The sequence below is a fragment of the Poromitra crassiceps genome, assembly GCF_964638095.1.
Source record: "Poromitra crassiceps genome assembly, chromosome: 18".
NCBI lineage: Eukaryota > Metazoa > Chordata > Actinopteri > Beryciformes > Melamphaidae > Poromitra > Poromitra crassiceps.
Window position 1 is genome coordinate 26053349 of NC_139636.1, and position 20943 is coordinate 26074291.

Here is a 20943-nt window from a genome sequence, read left to right on the forward strand (position 1 = left end):
ACACACACACACACACACACACACAGAGAGAGAGAGAGAGACACACAAACACAAGGGTCCTGAGGAGATTTGCATTGCTCTCTCTCCCCGGGCGGACTCACACATGGTCCAGGTCTGCAGACGTCACTGGTCGCGGGACTTTGTTTTCTCTCCGCCTCTCTCTCTCGTCTATCAGCAGCCAGCCAGCAGGCAGCTTGCACTATAGGGCTATTTCTCCTGCATGGTGGATATCTTGCTCAATTCTTCTTTCTTGGATGATATGGGGGATCATTCCAAAAGTAAGCCATACTCCTCTTCATTCCATTCATTTGCATGTCTCGATAGGCTACTTTTATCTCATGTTCGCCATAGTCTGCAGCCTAATGCTTTTAATTCAATGATTAATCGCTCAATTAAGTGATCAAGGTGTGCAGAAATATGTCGAAAGACATGTTAAACAGACGTGTCCTAACGAAAAATCTATAGGCTACTATAATGTTCTTATAATAGCCTATATGCTAACTTTTGTCGGTCCTGAGTTTGCGTGACAATATTAGGTATAGCTTAGCAGCCTTTTCCCCCAGCCATCTCCTATGTAAAATGTTCTATAGGCTAATATAGCCTAGCCTTTACGCATTGGTTCTGTTGTGATATTTGTACATCATTGTTCAACTTTATAACAGGACATAATGCTATACTTATTTTTAATTGGAGAAGGTGTGGAGGGGATTTAACAAGGATGTGTGGGGATTCAGCGCACAGTGTTGCATTAGCCTAATGTACTGTGTGCATCATCCATGGCACCCCCTCTCGCTGCAGAGAAGTCGGGAATCGCAATGTGTGTGGGCTGTGGAAGTCAGATACACGACCAGTACATCCTGAGAGTGTCCCCGGACCTGGAGTGGCACGCAGCCTGCCTGAAGTGTGCGGAGTGCAGCCAGTACCTGGACGAGACCTGCACTTGCTTCGTCCGAGACGGCAAGACGTACTGTAAAAGAGATTATGTAAGGTAGGAGTTGTTCACTAGCCTATACACACATGTTTTCCTTTACACATTTTTTGAAAGAGAGAAAGTGGAGAGGAGGGGGAAAGAGGATGAGATGACATGACAATGACATGGCATGGTAAAAAAAGGTGGCATGCAACTGCTGTAATAATGCAGAGCATAGCTTATACAAAGTTTCACACACAGATTTCACCTTCACCCATACGTAAAGGTTACTGTCCCAGTATAGGCTGCAGAGCCGATGTGCAGTGTGCGAAGTGTGCAAAATGTATCATCAACTCTGGCCTATATCCTCTGAATTGAATCTTGTCGTGATTTTTTGTAAATCGAACTTGAAACTGACATACAAACCCCTATTATGTCCAATGAGACCAGTATTTCTCTTTTCAGGTTATTTGGCATTAAATGTGCAAAGTGTAACATGGGCTTCTGCAGCAGCGACCTGGTGATGCGAGCCCGGGACAGCGTGTATCACATGGAGTGTTTTCGGTGCTCGGTGTGCAGCAGGCATCTGCTGCCGGGGGACGAATTCTCTCTGCGGGACGACGAGCTGCTGTGTCGAGCTGATCACGGCTTGCTGGCGGAGCGGGCCTCCGCAGGAAGCCCGCTGAGCCCGGGGAACATCCACTCCAGACCGCTGCACATCTCAGGTAGGAGGGAGGGAGCAAGCATGCTAGTTGCAGGGTAATTATATCATAGAGCTCTGTAACAACCTCTTTACTGATAAACGATCGTCTGTATTCGCATTATTATATTCTTAGCATAGCCTATTATTATTATTATTATTATTATTATTATTATTATTATTATTATTATTATTATAGACTATGCATAGTGCAATAACAGTCCAACAGGTTGTATGTATCCCTGCAAACTTTTTATGCATTTTTGAGGAGCATCAGAAATCATTTGAAAATTAAACAAGAATATTGTGCGTGTAGCCTATGTAAATTATGTTGGGTCTAACATTCAGGCTAGTGTAGCCCTATACTGAGTTTATATAGTGACTTATAATTAAAATATGTATATAGAATCCATTATGGGGTTCATAATACAGGGTTAATAGGTATATAATAATGATTTATTTTATTATTGAATCGATCAATGTTTCAAAAACAATGGATTAAAGCTGGTTTGTTTTCACCTCAGAACCGGTTTCGGTTCGACACCCTCCTCATCACAGAAACCACGTCCACAAGCAGTCTGAGAAGACCACGCGGATCCGCACGGTGCTGAACGAGAAGCAGCTGCACACACTGCGGACCTGCTACAACGCCAACCCGCGGCCCGACGCCCTGATGAAGGAGCAGCTGGTGGAGATGACCAGCCTCAGTCCCCGGGTCATCCGCGTCTGGTTCCAGAACAAGCGCTGCAAAGACAAGAAGCGAACCATCCTGATGAAGCAGCTCCAACAACAGGCCCACCACGACAAGACAGTGAGTCCATCCACTCTGTGCACAAAAATATAAACAAACAAAACGAAAATGTAAAATAATAATAATAATAATAATAATAATAATAATAATAATAATAATAATAATAATAATAATAATAATAGTAATAATAATAATAATAAATAAATAGCCTATTCCGCCAAACAAAGTTCAGGGATTAACCATGAGGAATAGCTAATTGGAAAATCCAATTTGTCTGATATTTAGCAAAAAATTAACCAATTACAAAAAAGTTTAATACAAAAATAACACCTTAGTCTACCTTTTAAATAAATAAATAAATAAAAAAATAAAAAAATAAAAAAATAAAAAATACTGTCTGAAATGGAGATCTGTTTACAATAGCGCCTAAAAACCATGGATGGTTACAGCATCAACGCTTGTCATAAGCTGTTTCATATTATGTGATATTGTTGATTAGTTGGATAGGGAGGCACATTAAAGTGCTTGAGACATGCTTAGTGATGAAGAGCTAAAAGTGAACTTGACCTGCAACTTTATTCCAGTCTAATGCATCGACCGATTGATTGGCATATCAAGGCTATTTTAATCATTCAGAGATGTTTAATATATGGGCCAATGGCAGGGAATGTATAGTGGGGGCTGGGTGCAACCTTTTATTGTGGAATTAAGTTTACACATCTTTTTTACAGGCTGATAGCTAAATTTTGTATGATAAAATAATAATTTAATTTTAGGCTATAGCCTACGTTAAACGGCGATGAGGTCAATGATTTTCTGAAAATGTAATTTTATAGTTTGCCTTATAATGATGATAGGCCTATTATAGCCCATTTTATTTGCCTATAGCTCTTACACATGAGAAACCCCTTATCCTGAATGACTTCCCCCCGCAGGCTCCATCACTGGCCAAGAGGTGAGCTATAGCCTTAACAGTGTTTTGGTTTGCCCTGTAGAATCTGCAGGGGCTGACAGGTACCCCTCTGGTGGCAGGCAGTCCCATTCGTCACGACAACACCGTCCAGGGGAACCCCGTGGAGGTGCAGACCTACCAGCCGCCCTGGAAAACACTCAGCGACTTCGCCCTGCAGAGCGACCTGGACCAGCCCGCCTTCCAGCAGCTGGTGAGAAGAGGGAACAAATGTAACAAATGGCAAAAAGTGAATGGCTTCTGTACAGGTCTACTAACGCACACGCGCGCACACACAGATGCCCCCCTCTGTGTGTGTGGAGAGAGAGAGAATTAACCTTTAACAAAATAAATAATACGTGAGAGATTTGAGATGCACGCATGCAGATTAAGGTGGTTTAATCATGACATTGGCTATTATGTCATACACCTAACGTCATAATGTCATAAACCTAATAATGCCTATAGACAAGTTTCCGCGCCTTGCCTAGGCGGCGCCATACTTGCTAGTTTTTGCACTCGTTTTTTTTGCACCTACTCTTTAGGGTTTGTGATTAACCGATTACCCCTTATGTGTAGGCCTCAGCCCTATCACACGTACTTTTTGACGAGATCCAAAGTGCAAACATGCTGTTTCAAACTAGCCTACAATAAAACACCTAATTTCAAGCCAGCCTATGTCTTGTGAACTGACACGAGTCCCCCGTTTCCCTCGACAGGTGTCTTTCTCTGAGTCGGGCTCCATGGGGAACTCCTCGGGCAGTGACGTGACCTCGTTGTCGTCGCAGTTACCGGACACACCCAACAGCATGGTGCCGAGCCCCGTGGACACGTGAGGCCGGCCAGTCCACTGGGGCCCAAGCAAGCGCGTGCACGCGTCCAGTCTGCGTGGACGCGTCCAGAACTATAACCTATTTGAGCACCAGTGACATCATCAGATTGAGTAAAGAGGAAAAGGACCAGGCTGGATTATGCTTGAGGATATTCTCAGAGGATTGGCGTTTAATGACATTTTGCGGACACATGTGATCCATGCAGCAGGCAGTGCACTGTCTTGCTCAAGGACACTTCGGCAGGACACAGCTGTTGATGCACACGTGTTGTTGGCTGATATGGACAGTCTCTCAGCCATCTTGCAGTCTGCTATGATGCCAATGCAAACCAAGCCTGGACTGTGAAGAGCCCATGAAACTTTATTGGACAACTGCACGTTATTTCTTATGTTTAGCAGGTCGTATGAGCCGATCCAATCTGTGTAGATGTGCATGATTTGTAAAGAAGATTCAATATCGACTATTGTAAATTAATGAACAAATGAGATGCGTTTTCCCCCCTTTTTTTTCCAAGAAATAAGTTATTGTTATTTATTATGAAGACGCGGGCTTAGCTGTTCGTATCAATAAAACCATATAGGTCCAACTGATTATTGCTTTCAGAAAAAAATATTAGTATGCAAAATAAATCAGTTTTATGCTATAATAGCCTGGCTACTGCTCGTAATGTGACACCGTGTAGATTGACTTTACTTAAATTTTTAGCCATAAACAAGAGAACAGATCCTGTGAAAGTAGGCCTAGTTGTTTCAAAATGGCTCTGAATATTTGACACGTGTACGGACAAAAGTTAGGCTGCTTGCAGCAATTACAAAAACAACCAGTGAGTTCAATAGGCTATTGTCAAATATTAGGTCTGACGCGCTGCGTCTGCCTTCCAACCAGAGGCGGGGGAGTCAATTCACGAAAATCCCTCAAGGCATAAGAAATATAATCCCTCCAAATCTAACAGTCCCTGCCTATATCATTTGCAAAGAAAACGTCGAAATCGGTAGGATATAGGCCTAGCCAAGGTTCCAGGGGCCAAGTGAGCAGTGACTGACTGACAAAAATATTATTAGACCTAGCCTTTTTGGCCAAGTCACCGAGGCTATCAGTATCACGCACATGATGCACAAACCTTGCAGGTTGTAGCTATTGCTCCTGGATAGGCCTTCTCTGATGTGATTACATTTCAAAAATATTTCTTTGCATGACGTTTTCTCTCCATAATTACAATGGTAGAAACCACAAGATTGGATTTATTTCGGCAAATGGCAAGTGTTGCAGCAGGCTACCTTGCCTTGTACGCCCGGTTACAAGTCTAGACAGAGGACAGGCAGCGGCGGCCCCTTATCTCCATCTGGCATCACCTGCAAACGATACACTGAATGGACCCACAACAAGCCCCTCTCTCCCTCTGTGTGTCTCTGCTGCGGAGGGAGCGAGGAGACTACAGGGACGCATCCTGGCGTGTCCTGAGTTTATTTTCATTCCAGGCGGAATCCCGAATGGCAAATAGCCGCTGGACATGAGAGCATTGAGGGTCAAGCCGGAACCGATACTCTACACCTCAACAATTTGTTGACGAGGATTTTATCAGGAAACCCGTGTTCAGCAAAAACTAATGTTAGGCTACACTGCTTATAAGACCATGATGAAAATAATATATTCTGAAAGATTACAGCAAAAACTATAGCAGATTATCCTTTATGAATAATGATAGGCCTATAGGAGATAAAATACAATTAAATCCCGTGTCAAGGAAGACACAATTTTTCGCTACACACCTGCCATGATGCAATTATTTGAGCATTAGTCTAAAAGGTGAACATCACACATCACCCAAAAAACTCTGAAGTCTACAGCTATAGTGTTGCCGAAAGCATATTGAACAGCTTCAGATTTTGTTCTTTTCAAAGGCATGCATATATTTTTTAATTATTGCTTTGCAGGACCAAATATAGGCATTGTTCCTGCAGTGATGAACCATAAAAAAATAGACTGCAAACTTTATATATATATATATATATATATATATATATATATATATATATATACACACACACACACACACACGTTTATATATATATACTGTGTGTGTATATATCTATATATATATACACACACACACACACACACACACAGATAGTCAAGCATGGCTGCTCTGTTGCTCTGATAACTGGTGGGGCAATTGGATATAAAAGTTCTTCATAATTTCCTTACAATTTAACTGAAACTCGTAGATGTAAATGTAAAAGTTATGCAGCTCCTATGTTTTCAGGACAATTTAACTTTAAGATGGATTTGGTTTCTACAAGTTGCTCCCCCCCCCCCATCTCATAAATCATGCACTGTAGGGCCTAGTTGTCAAAAGTATACAGACTTGTCACAAGCCACACACAATAAGAGCAGTGATGTTTCAAGTAAACATGTCATTTGTACAGAGCCACACTAAAGAAATTACAACCTATATATATTTTACACAAAAATACTTGGAAAACATGATACATCACCATAAGTAATTTATTGGATGTGATAGACAGATAAAGGTAAATTACTAAATAAATTATATTGTGCTTCCCCACTGAGAAAGAAAAATTGTAACAAGGAAATATGAGAACATGAAAAACACAACAACACTTAACACATATCAGCAATCAGGGCAGGCCATGTAACTTGTACAAAACTCGCACCATGTAAACTACATTAGGGATAACATTCTGGCCAGGCCATTCACATTCTAACTGATGAGAAAAAAATTAATAAATTAACATGAACTGTATTGATGGAAATGTTTGGTAAGTGAATCGTTACAGCAAAAGTAAATGTTTTAATTTTTGATTATCACTGCTTTGAAAATGTATCTATCTCTATCCACAACCGAAACAAAGACAGAAACAAACAAACAATTAGTTTGGGCACTGAACGGAATAGTTGTGCGTGTATCAGAACTGCAGATGCAAAACCGCTATTTTGTGCAAATTCCCATGTGAACATCAAATTATTTCCAAGAAAACATAACAATAGCCTACCAACACAGGATTAAGGCTTGACAATTCTTACAAGATTTTTTATGTTTTGGCAAAACTTGAAGAACATAATATATATTTAACTTTTTTTTTTTTACCAAAGTGCAGACCTCAAGTCAGGGAAAAGGGGGGGATGAAAAAATGAAGCAGTGTATCTCCATGTGTCAGTCTCTCTTGTAGTGTTTACACCATGCTCCATTATGCATTGTGTGTTACATCACTCCTGTTTCTGGAGGAAAAACTGCAGCGCAGAGTCCCACTGATCTCTGGGAAAGCGGTTCGACAACTCGCAGTAGTCCAGCGGTTGGGAAGCTTTGGGAGACGGAGAAGAGACATTTACTGCGTGTGTACAACAGAAGTGTTCTATCGTTTTCAAACAGAATTTCACGAGCCCTCATTAAATAATTTGTCCAATGGCATGGCAACCAATTATCGCATAATTCTCAAGTACATCACTTATAGGCTCCATTTAATTTTGTTCAAAAGAACATTCTTTTAGGTGAGATGCAACACTTTTTTTAAGCCAAAGCAATTGACAGACAACAAAAAGGTGAAATTTACAATATATTCAATTTTTGTTGTGCCTGATAAATTTAGAATAACTTACCACCTTGCTTTGCTTTGCTGTCTGGATCTTTCTCACTTGAGGCACAGTCCTAAGGGAATTAAGATTCAGAATAATTAAAAAAGCAGCATTGCAGTGAAGAACCAATACTATATTTCGGCATAATTTTACAGCTACTACTACAAAAATTCTTCTCCTGGTATTTTACAAAACAAACGACATTTTCTCAGCAAAAAGCGGGACAAATCATAGATCCAACTGTTTTACTCCGGGGAATGCTCTTGAGGTTAACTCAACAATGAGGGCATCGGGGCAGGACACCATGCATTACAGCTTTGTTTGAAAGAAATGACAATAGCTTGTCTCCCTTTGAATGAAAGTTAATCTGTGTCTAAACAGTGGTGGTTGCAGAACAGTGAGGGGCATGTTGTCAGAGGGAGATGACGGAGACAAGCTGTTTACTGCATGGCAGCTGAAGCAGTGGCAGGTAAATCCACTGTGGAGGAAGCCATCTATCTTTGTAAAAGGCCCGGCTGTTACATCTTCACCAGGGATGAGATGAACGAGCTGATATCAGCCAGTGCAGAGGACTCAGGGCTTTTTCAACCTATTATGTGATGTGAAAGATGTGCCCAAATTAGGGCTATAATTATGGCAATATTATCGTCTTTCAGTGGAATCATATTGTAATGATATGAAGATATTTTAATATTGTGACACATGCATTTCAGCTGTCTAAATTGATGACGACAAGCAAATTGGACTTAAAATTGTCATAAAATGAGATATGGGTGCCTACTGAGGGTCGCAGGTTCGAGCCTCCGTGTTACCTCCGGCTTGGTCGGGGGTCCATATAGGGACAATTGGCCATGTCTGCAGGTGGGAAGCCGAATTAAGGTACTGTATGAGTCCTGGTCGCTGCACTAGCGCCTCCTCTGGTCAGTAGGGGCGCTTGTTCGGGCGGAGAGAGGGGAACTGGGGGGGGAATAGCGTGATCCTCCCCACGTGCTGAATCCCTCCAGTGAAACCCCTCACTGTCAGGTGAAAAGAAGCGGCTTGCGACTGCACATGTATAGGAGGAAGCATGTGCTAGTCTACAACTCTCCCCAGATTGACAGAGGGGGTGAAGTTACGACCGCCACAGCAGGGGGGATTGGCCAAGTACGATTGGAGAGAAAATGATAAAAAACAAACAAAAATAAAATGAGGCATGGAAGGAGTCAGTATTTCCCTTATCCGCTAATTGCCGGACATTTACCGTTAAAGTCCGACAAATTGTAACTGGCAACTGTAAACACACTTTGAATTGTAATAGGCTCAAAGTAAATTTCTTTTTAAATAGCCAGCCTAAGTGAATATTTTTATGATGTGTCTGTTAAGACATATGTAGACATAAGACTACCTTATGTGATGAACGAAACAAATGTTACATTTACAATTAGGATACACGCGCTCTGATTGAATGTATGCCTCAGTCACCATCTCTCAGTCTCAACAGGTGGACAGGCTACCGCGCCTGCCTACCGACATGCAGTGATGAGAGAGAGAGATTAGACATGAATCAAAGCTTAAAAAGTATTTTCTGAAACCAAGCGGGTCTAACGTCATTGTCGATGACCACGATAATGTTATTAAAGCAGACTACAGCTGATTGACACGTGGTGGTCCAACCTCACTTTCAGAACGGACAATAGGTTAATTAAACTTCACAAGCTCGTCTGGGAACACAGTATTTGCTTAAACTTTAAACTGATGGAAGAAAATGTAAGAATAGTTTATTATTGTTACCTGTAGCCTTCATCTGAGAACTGAAAGCACTTGCCAGTGATGTGGGCATTACTGTTTCATATATATATATATATATATATATATATATATAAAAAAATTATATATATATATATATATATATATATATATATATATATATATATATATATATATATATATATATATATATAATTTTTTTGATGACTCCTTTGGTCGTCTCAGACACCCCCCTGTGAATTCCACTGTGGGCTCCATTTAACAAGCCCCTCCATGGAATTTGTGGGCCGTTGGCTGAGACTCAGCACGCAGACAGCGTGTTTCAGCGTTGACGCTGCACGGCGTGGAGATGCATTTCTCATCCCCGAAGCTTGCATTTTGGCTCATTCCGTTTGATTGACTGGTCATAGAAGCATGGTTGGCACAGGGAATTTACGGCAATCTCAAGATTATAGGCTATCAATTGTTTTTAAGATCAATAAACACAATCTAATAATTGTCCAGAATTCACCCCAACTGTCCGTTAAACTGAAATCATCCAAGACACATGTCCGGGACCAATTTTTTTTAGAGCGGAAATGCTGGAAGGAGTATTATTTGAATATTTCTGTTTTGTTTGACATCACACCTAACATTACCATTCGGTTCAATGAGATGAACATTAATTTGATTACTTACCATGATTTTGCATACATGAACCATATCGTGATAAATATTGATATCGAGAAAAACCCTTATCATCGTGATATTGATTTCAACCATATCGGCCAGCCCTCGTATATTTTATTTACACATTTGCAAATCATGGAATTAGTCAGTTATGGTGTGAATGTGTAAAAACCTGAACAGCTTTACCTGAATGAACGTAGCTAGCAGCACACAGCTCATCTCCTGCTGCACGATGACTTTGTTGTGGGGGTTGTTATAGCAGGCGGAGATGAGGGAGGGGAACAGCACACGGATGAGGCGCGGCTGGCTGAAGTACTGGAAGGGCAGCTGACACAGTTTCTGCAGCACGCTGGGCTGCCGGCCAGACTGCACTATCACCTGGAACACACACACAGAGCAGGACCAGCCAGTCAGTCAGTCATCAGTCAGTCAGACTGCATGATCACCTGGAACACACACAGAGCAGGGCCAGCCAGTCAGTCAGTCATCAGTCAGTCAGACTGCACTATCACCTGGAACACACACAGAGCAGGGCCAGCCAGTCAGTCAGTCAGACTGCACTATCACCTGGAACACACACAGAGCAGGACCAGCCAGTCAGTCAGTCAGTCAGACAGACAGACAGACAGACTGCATGATCACCTGGAACACACACAGAGCAGGACCAGCCAGTCAGTCAGTCATCAGTCAGTCAGACTGCACTATCACCTGGAACACACACAGAGCAGGGCCAGCCAGTCAGTCATCAGTCAGTCAGACTGCACGATCACCTGGAACACACACAGAGCAGGGCCAGCTAGTCAGTCAGTCAGTCAGACTGCACGATCACCTGGAACACACACAGAGCAGGGCCAGCCAGTCAGTCAGTCAGTCAGTCAGACAGACAGACTGCACGATCACCTGGAACACACACAGAGCAGGGCCAGCCAGTCAGTCAGTCAGACAGACAGACTGCACTATCACCTGGAACACACACAGAGCAGGGCCAGCCAGTCAGTCAGTCAGACAGACAGACTGCACTATCACCTGGAACACACACAGAGCAGGGCCAGCCAGTCAGTCAGTCAGTCAGTCAGACAGACAGACTGCACGATCACCTGGAACACACACAGAGCAGGGCCAGCCAGTCAGTCAGTCAGACAGACAGACTGCACGATCACCTGGAACACACACAGAGCAGGGCCAGCCAGTCAGTCAGTCAGACAGACAGACTGCACTATCACCTGGAACACACACAGAGCAGGGCCAGCTAGTCAGTCAGTCAGTCAGACTGCACGATCACCTGGAACACACACAGAGCAGGGCCAGCCAGTCAGTCAGTCAGACAGACAGACTGCACTATCACCTGGAACACACACAGAGCAGGGCCAGCTAGTCAGTCAGTCAGTCAGACTGCACGATCACCTGGAACACACACAGAGCAGGGCCAGCCAGTCAGTCAGTCAGACTGCACTATCACCTGGAACACACACAGAGCAGGGCCAGCCAGCCAGTCAGTCAGTCAGACAGACAGACAGACTGCACGATCACCTGGAACACACACAGAGCAGGGCCAGTCAGTCAGTCAGTCAGTCAGACAGACAGACAGACTGCACGATCACCTGGAACACACACAGAGCAGGGCCAGTCAGTCAGTCAGTCAGACTGCACGATCACCTGGAACACACACAGAGCAGGGCCAGCCAGTCAGTCATCAGTCAGCCAGTCAGTCAGTGGCACTGCTGCTTGTAAATCACTGCCCTGCGCTCCTCCCACATGTAAATCTGCCACTAAAACAACACACAAACAGCCATTAGGAGGAGAACTGGAGGGCACAGCCTCCCACCACACAATTACAGGCCATAAAACACGAGGATGGGATGTTTTCTTCTGCCTTTGTACTACCAGCAAATTGGGGAGCTGTTGTGAAATGGGGGGTGGGATGAGAAATATGGATGAAAGTAGAAAAGGAGCAAATGGAGTGCTCAAGCAGTGATCAGTAGTGGACCTCAAACAGGTACCTGATCAGTAGTGGACCAAGCAGATATCAAAAGGAAAAAACATATGAAGGCAGCTCTTCTAAAGCCTTAGTTTATTGCTTGGCCAGTTCATTTGCAGAACATTAAGAAGGGATGCAAATGCATGGAGAGTGAAAAAGGTGACAGATACCAGGGCAGACACAAAACCACTCAAACTCATTCACTTCAGTGCCCTATTTTGGGATAAAAAAAGGTGACTAGTTTGCGTCCCTGCAAAATATTTGCAGAGATAAGAACAAACAAAAAAATGATTTTAATGTTCCGCAAATGAACTAGCTAAGAGATGAAGCCTTTTTTTTTTGTTGCTATGGATGAAAGAACGCCGAGAGACGTGGAATCGGACTCGGTGCAAAAGCCTATATCTGTCCCGCAGGAGTGCAGATCAGGTTGAGAGGGCACTCACAGTGCAAGAGGGGTGCACGGGGGGTGGGGTGGGGGGGGTGGGGGTGCACGGCAGGGTGAGCAGCTCGGGCCACCCCCACTTTAAGAAATGAGCAATACCATTAATAGAATTTTCACCCCTGCCGACATCCTGCTCCCCCTTCAGCACAGCCCGTCAATCACACACCATCACATCCGGCCCACCAATATTAAAACCAAATCACTCCCAGCCTCATGTGATTAGAAGGGGAACTGGTCCAAAGGAAAGGGGTCCTGGCCTAATGCTCTGGGCATCTCCCCCGAGCCTGGGAAGACCATCAGCGCTCCTTTGAGAGCCAGGGGGTCAGCACAGTAAATCCTGGCTGAAAAAACACCCCACTGGCTTTACAGGTACAGCCGACTGGGACCGCGGGCTCAACCCCAATGGGAACCAGAAGGGCGAGGTGAGGGTCTCCGGGACTCTGTGGCATAAATTTTACAGGATTTACAAGATTTTAAAAATACACTTCGTAATACTCCTCCGTCGCGTTCCCCTTTGATAATGCACTCCCGACTTTTAACAGCAAGATAAACAAAGCGATCATTCACCGCTTTTTATCAGTTCAAGGTGAAGCTTCTCAAAGCTGCCCTCTCTACAGCAGCGTTCAAAGGGCCACAAAGCCGTGTCATTTCCTATTATCATTTGTTTAAAGAACAGCACATTTGCCAGGTCCAACACTCTGCTGAAACAGGTCTAAGCAAAAATAATACTTGAATGGATTGAATTGTAGATGCTTAAAAATATGGGTAGCACAAAAATTTGGGTTGACTTGCAAATGATGTGTTCATTTTTGAAGTTGTTTAGGTTCAATCACAGCTCAAGTTGAATATATTTTTGCTGCGGTCTGTATTAAAGAGTGAATGTACTAGGGGTGTCAACGGTTATTTTTTTTTTCAAAATTACAGACACAAAAAAGACGTGTACTCGGTTATTGATTTTTCTAAACCGATATGATTTAACATCCGGTTATCCGTGTACACGGTGACACCCCTAGCATGTACAGCACCGAACCGAGGAATACATGACCCAGATGAGCCCATACTATACTATGGATATACATGCATAACAATGGGAGAGCAATGGTTTCCCTGACCCAATAAGTGTTTTTCACAAAGGAATGTTGGACTAACTGGACAAATTCACCCACTGAAGGAAGAGGGGGGAAAAGAAGGAAGGCTCTGGTTGTTTTCAAAAGCAGAGCTGCTTATTTTCAGTGCGTGGTACTTTCAGCATTTTCACACTACTTTTCACTAAGTACTAGACTATCTTATTTATCTTCTCCATTGCAACACGGCCCGAAGACAAACTGGCAACGGGGTGCTCATAAATTTAGGCTACTGAATTAAAAAAAGGCAAAACCACAGTTCAGCGGAAAGGTTATTGTTGTTGTTATGATGATGATGATGATGATGACGATGACGATTATATATTTTTTTGTTCTTGTGGATTCTTGTGCTGCTGAATATTATAATCCAGAACATTTCTGGTTTAGGTATCATAATTTAACACCATAGTAAGCTCAGGCTCTGAGGAGATCCAACCCACAAATCACCCAGCAATCTCATAATCCTCCGCTATGCAGAGTTCCATCTTCAGCTGCCTAAACAAATTGTGTCCACCCTCAAGTGCCTGACGCAGAAAGACATAAAACAAAGCCTGGTGGCAGCAATGCACTGGAGGTTACAAAGAAACCAGGTCCATTGCCAACTTTCCAGGCGTCTCCCAGGTGAATCAGAAAGACCAGTGCTCAAAACCAGTGTTTCCAACCAGGGATTATTATACCACAGCGTTATTGCTCCCAGTTCAGCTGAAGTATCTGCTCAAACCCTGACATCATGAAAGGAGCAACAAGCATCTGAAGCCATGCATCAGGACCTGAGTGTAACGCCAGGCCCGTCTAAAACTCAAGTGGCTGGCTGCTCTGTTCTTAAGTTCACAGACCTGGCCTTTTAAAACAGGACTGTGTTTTTATGACGCTTCCATGACATAACTTCCTGACTGTCCACAATGACAACAAAGAGTGTGTAAAGTTAATGTTCCGAAACGTAAACAAATTCCTGGGAAAATCAAATGCCGGAGCAGAAACCAAGTTGAAGCAGGTTTAAAGAACAGAGGGCGCAAATGAATAAACTAGGCCTTATTCACACGTGCAATAAAGCATAAATCTCAAATACAACGATTAGTACCACCACTGCCAGATGAGAGAGATTGCAAATTCAGCGCAAAGCAATCTTATTAATTTCTTCTTGAACCATTTTAATTGGGAATTTGTGATGAGGTCAATTTAGAAGAATTGTACGCAGAGGAATCTCTATTCATCCTCGCGTCTAGACATTCCAAACACCTCAGGAGGAACCAGCGTCAGAATAGGGCCGTATATCTGACACTTGAATCCACAATATAAACCAGATCCATCATGGTGGAACTGCCTTGCCGATAAGACAGGCAGAAGAAGACAGCAAAAAAAAATTGCCTCGGGACAACTGGATGCTGCCGCGACGCAGACATTGACATAGCCACCCCAACTTGACTTTTAAGGCGATAGTCAATTGCCCTAAAAACCCATAAAAAGCCGCTGTTTACACAATAAAACCTAATAACTCTTTATTTATCTCTATGAGCTGACGCTGTCATTCCCGTCCTAGATCCCACCGCCCGATAGTTCTGCTGCGAAACTATCCCGACTATGGTATTATAGACAAATGGAAACTCACTGAAAGGTTTGCGGGGATAAAAATGTCCTCAACTTCACTTAAGTCAGTTGGACCTGCGTTCACCCTTAAAAGCAGAGTGTAAATCATCCACCCAGCTAACAATCAAGCGCCCGCCTGCCAGTCAGAGGAGAGTGTGTCTGTCTGTGTCTCTCTCCCTCTGTTTACTCTGCTGGGTGATACAGAGTGTGCATTCCCCAGCACTGGCTCCCTATGGTCTGCACGAGCCACACTTCCCCCGGAGGCAGTGAAGGCTTGGTTGTCTTGGCAGTAATGGACTGTTGAAGGGAACGTTTCAACATCAGGTTAACAGGAATTACAGGCCGAGAGCTTGGCTCAGGCCTGCGGGGCAGAGGAAACGCCCTCGTACAGAATGGGAAGGAGAGGAATGACCCCAACAGATAAGGGGCTCTGGAGATGTGCCGTGTGTGTAGGATGTTCGTTCGTAGAGATGATCCAGTAGCTCATGAGAGATGCTCGCTAGTATAAAGAGAAAACACGTTCCTGAAATATGGTATAGCAAAGCGAGGAGGAATTCAGCAGTTAATCTCAGGAGTCAATCTAGGGAAAATGTAATTATCTCATTACATTAAAATTTTTCCACTCTACCTGAAATAAGATCTGCTTGAATACCTCTGTGCGTGCGTGCGTGCGTGCGGGGGGTGGGGACAGTACTTGTGAGTGTGTGTAGCTCACAGTGCCTGCGTGCGTGCGTGCGTGTGTGTGTGTGTGTGTGTGTGTGTGTGTGGCCATTTTCCATTTAAGCAAAGTTTTCTTAAGACTACACTCCAGTCAAATTGCCTTTTTTTTCAGAAAGCAAAGCGGGAGTCAGGTGGGTTAACATGTCAACAGTTTACAATTACAGTTCCGTCGGCTCAAAGAATCTACAGATCATCACCAGGGATGATTCACATATGAATCACTGTATGTGAGAAGAGCAGAAAGCCCGGGGAGATTACCGGTCCACATCTCTCCAGGGGGAAAAGGAAGAACGGTGACATGTCGGTTACGGAATAGGTTTCGTTTGTCCTGTTTTCTTGTGAAACGGTCTCAGCGGATCCACCCAACAGACAATGAAGCATATGGCTACATGGCTTCAATGGCTCCCGTGAGCAGAACCACACTTGAGAAACACACGAGGCTGCATATGTCACTCGCGCAATGGCTTTTTGTACGACAAGGTGAATTATTCATGCGCCCAGAACAGAGGGAATACATCACAACGTATAGTGCTGCTTCAAAGTTCTGCTTTTTATGAGCAGCCTTATTTCTAGAGCACGTATATAAACAAAAGCTGGTGTGCCGACAGTGAATCAGCAGTCTGTTGCGACCGCACGGGCCCTGGGTCGGGCCGCTTTTGTGTTCTGCCAATGCTTACATTAGCTTGAGAAAAGCTCAAGCTGCTCTAAATATTCCCCCTTAGCGCCATCCATCTTGGTGCGGAACTGCATGGACACATTCCAGGAACTGGACCACTGGCAAGGATCAACTCTGTACCTCCAGTTTGTGTGGGATCTTGTTTCCCGACTAATCCATACTCTATAATATAATTTTTGACTAAATTCTTAAACCTGAAAGTAGGTTAGGGCTTACTTTTCCTCGTTTTTCAAAAGCGTTCCCATAGGCAGTGCCCAGTCTGCGGATGAAGGACAGATATTTTCATTGGGCCATTGCAAATGGCACTTGATTTTTATATATATATATATATATATATATATATATATATATATATATATATATATATATATAAAGAAGCCAGACATATATATATATATATATATATATATGTAAAGAAGCCAGATACACTCAAGCATGGCTGCTCTGTTGCTCTGATAACTTCGCCATGAGTGTACAAAGCCGAATCATCTGTCACCCGTTAATTCAATCATCAGTCCTCATTCAATTATCCAATATAATATGCAAATCAGATCTAGAATGACCAACAAATGCTAATTCTGTACATCAGAATAATTAAATTGGATAGTAGCAGAGGGGGAGAGCTGGACTGCCATAAAGCGGAGGTGGATCCTTTAATTAGAACGGGTGGGGGGAAGATCTGTCAAATTAGAAAGGGGTAATCAGCCTATAAATTGTTGCGATGGGGGTTGACCGCAGCTGTGAGGACATGAGTGACGTAGCAGAGGCTGAGACTGAAGCTGCTGCTGGGCTGCCTGCCTGTGTGGGTCAGGCTTGACATAATCAAAGCCCAGCCAACTGTAGCACGGCTAATCAGAGCCCCGCTAGACGGTCATGCATGACAGCCAATGACACTACAGCCAAGTGTGCTCCATCACATCCTGCTCACTTCCACACTCACAGCCCCCTAAGTAGCTGTAACACCAGGACTCGCACAGCCCGGCTTCACCAGCAGGGAACAATGGGTCACTCTCCAGGGGACAATAGGCGACACACGGGACCAAAGGCAGAAAAGATGCCAGGGCATGAATCTTTAAACGGGTGCTTTTTGTTACAGTTATAAGCAACAAGCAAAAACTACACCCTTTCTCCCACAAATAATACATGAGCAATAGGGGTGGGGGAAAAAATCGATACACCATGGTATCGCGATATTGTGCCTGACGATATTGTATCGATATTTGGACGCCAAGTATCGATATAAAAAAAAACATTTTTTTTTTTTTTTGCAGGCCATGCCATGCCAGGCCACTGGGCATCTGCCCAAAGCGCCCGATGTTGCAGTCCACGCCTGCAGTGGCATATTGAGTCCAGAGAAGCTTAATAATGTAGCCTACATGTGGGGCAAAAACAAAACAAAACACACAAAAAAAAAACACTGCATGTTTTACTTCCGGTGAGGTCAAGGAAAAGGTAGGAAAAGGAGTTAGACAATACATCGGAATATCGCAATATTCAATATATCGCAATATTCAATATATCGCAATATCGGCAATATCGCAATACTATCGTATCGTGACTCAAGTATCGTTTTGGTATCGTATCGTGGGCATCTGGTGATTCCCACCCCTAAAGAGCAATAGTAAGATGATATTACTGGGGCGCCGCACAGATTAAAAAAGGCGTCTTTTTTTTGCGACTGAAAAAGTAACTGAAGGAGGAATAAACGTGTGGCTCTGTGTGTGGAGCCTCTGTGCAGTCAGTACAGGCTCACGATGCGTTGTTACCTGGTTGTCAGGGGTGGTTGACGGTGAAGTAGCCCACACAAGTCGTGTTTCCATTACCGTTAGAAATGCGCAAAATCTAAATATCGCAATAGAAATTGGGTAATGGAAACACGTAAATTTCGAAAAAGCTCCCAAATATCGCAAAACGTTTTTGCGCTCTCATGAGGTGGTTTTTCAGACGTGTCGATATAGCAGTTTATCGCAAAAGTGTAATGGAAACACATTTTCTGCATTTGCACGTCATGTGACCCATCTTCTCCTTTGGAAAATGAAAGGAAATGAGGGAGAAAGGGTTTGATAAACCATGGCAAAACCTTCGCAGCAAGTGGAAAACTTTGAAGCAACGCTACCTAGCGTAGACGTGTTGTGCAAAAGCGGAGCCGGAAAATAGATCATGTTTAATGGGAGAAATCGATCCATGCTTGTGTGCGCGCATTTGGCACAGCGGCGAGATGATCGGCGGGATGAAAAGCACACCGGTGCGGTGCTGTTGACTGAAGTGATTAATACATTACACACGTTTCAGGTACAATGTTATAATTATAATACACGATATTCTGACTATTGCACCATATCAGCCTTTCCCCCCCTCCTCCATCTCTAAAATGGGACAAGTTGTAGGCTACCTTTTTTCCTCTGCCTGTCACGCTCACTGCATTCACCGCAGCCCGCAACATGTTCTTTTGAATTGATAATCAGGCTCGTTTATATGCGTTGTAACTTCATGTTGTGATTTGCATTGACCATTGGTTGGATTTGAGCATGCAGGGGACGGGATATGGGGCAGATCCCCGTGCGTAATCACTGTGGCAGCTGCTGGTATAACGGGAATTGCGAAACTCAACTTCAATGGAAACGCCTACAAGTCGCAATTGTAGATTGTCGAAGTTGTAGAAATATCGCAATTATTTTGCGAAAAACTGTAATGGAAACACAGCTACAGATGATGCGTTGTTACCTGGTTGTCAGGGTGGTTGACGGTGAAGTAGCCCACACAGATGATGACATCGTGCAGCAGCTCTTCAGAGGAATGCTGGGTACAGTACCAGAGTAAGGAGCTGACAATGTGGCGGAAAGCCAGAGACAGGCCCTCGGCTCCTAGAACAGACTGAAACAACACAAGACACAGCACAGCACTGTGCATTAAGGAGAGTACAATACATTGATTGATTGATTGATTGCTTGATTTGAATTCATTTCAGTTTCTTGCATTAAAATGACAGGCCTTCATGTGCCTTTAAGACACTATTAAACACTTAATTTAACAACATACCTAAGCACACACACTCATATGCATATGTATTATTATTATTATGTATCTATATCAATGTCCATGGATGGACTCACGCACATTGGCTGTAGCGAATATAATTTTTTCACATTTGAATATTCTATTGAGGGTTTACATGAATATTCAAATATCTGCCATGACATCATCATGGGGGGGGATCCTCAATTGAATAAAGTGATTCATCGGAAATAAATGAGTCTGTTAAATCAACTTTTTTTAATTATAATGCAGTGAAAATTACACAGTACAAATCTTGTACTTAATTCCTTTGGTTTCTCAATCAACCATTCTTGTACATTAAGCTCTAGTAGTTTATTCACTCAATCACCACCATTCACAATATGCAGCCTATGAATATTCAAATACTGATTTTAAAAATTCGAACGTTAGCATTATGAATGAATATTCGAATGTCCGAACTTTCCAGTACCCCCCCGAAATATATCGATCATGATCCTCCTGCGATACATCATTGATACAATAGCCCCATATCATCTTACCATATTGTGATGAGGGTTGACACGAGAACCGGTTCCAAAATTATGATTCCAAAGGTATTGAAACTCCAAAGGAATCGAAAAGGAATACGATTTTTTTATTGTCATTCTCCTTATTGATTCCTAAACAAATGTTGTCGTGCAGAACATATTTGAAATCACCCACCCCACCGCACCCGAACATGCCAAGTGGTGGACACGGATCGCTACATAAAGTGTTAATTTAAAATTTTATAAAAATATTACAAACTGTTGATGTTTACAAAAGTTCATAATAAACAACAAGCAATGTTATGATAATATGAATATGACTGAATGTGTGTAATGGTAAAAATAAAAAAATTATATATATTTTCTGTGAAATAAGCATGTGACCTGTCACCTGTTTTGACCTCGCCCCTCAAAGTATTGCAATTGAGAATCGTTGAGGACCAGAATTGATGAGCAGAATCGGAATCGGAAGAGTTAAAATGGGTACCAAACCCTAATCGTGATACCATATCGTGACATGTTGAAATGTGTATTTTTTTTATTCACCCCCCCCCTCCCCCAAACTTAATTTGCACAGAATCAAAAGATTTTAGTGAAGCATTATTTTGTATCCTTTCTTTCCTTTCCCACCCTGCACACACACACACACACACACACACACACACACACACACACACACACACACACACACACACACACACACACACACACACACACAC

At 43.1% G+C, this 20943-nt stretch overlaps 2 protein-coding genes across 4 annotated transcripts in view; one reads left to right on the forward strand and one right to left on the reverse strand.

Moving 5' to 3' along the window:
* Positions 1-217: 217 nt before the first annotated feature.
* isl2a (ISL LIM homeobox 2a) lies at positions 218-4146 on the forward strand (the record flags this gene model as incomplete). Its single annotated transcript, XM_083654890.1, has 6 exons — positions 218-278; positions 799-988; positions 1376-1635; positions 2135-2421; positions 3357-3524; positions 4030-4146. Exons 1-6 carry the CDS (start codon positions 221-223, stop codon positions 4144-4146), a joined length of 1080 nt encoding a protein of 359 aa, XP_083511016.1. The 5' UTR covers positions 218-220.
* A 2484-nt stretch (positions 4147-6630) lies between these two features.
* scaper (S-phase cyclin A-associated protein in the ER) overlaps positions 6631-20943 on the reverse strand; it is an 87704-nt gene continuing 73391 nt past the window's right edge. For 2 of the 3 annotated variants that reach the window (XM_083654465.1, XM_083654463.1), the window contains 4 exons: positions 19404-19553; positions 10339-10530; positions 7762-7810; positions 6631-7466 (listed from right to left, as the gene is read on the reverse strand). In XM_083654465.1, coding sequence (XP_083510591.1) covers positions 7372-7466; positions 7762-7810; positions 10339-10530; positions 19404-19553 — 486 coding nt within the window. In that variant the 3' untranslated portion in view covers positions 6631-7371. The remainder of the gene's footprint in view (positions 7467-7761; positions 7811-10338; positions 10531-19403; positions 19554-20943) is intronic. The other variant, XM_083654464.1, reaches the window with a different exon arrangement.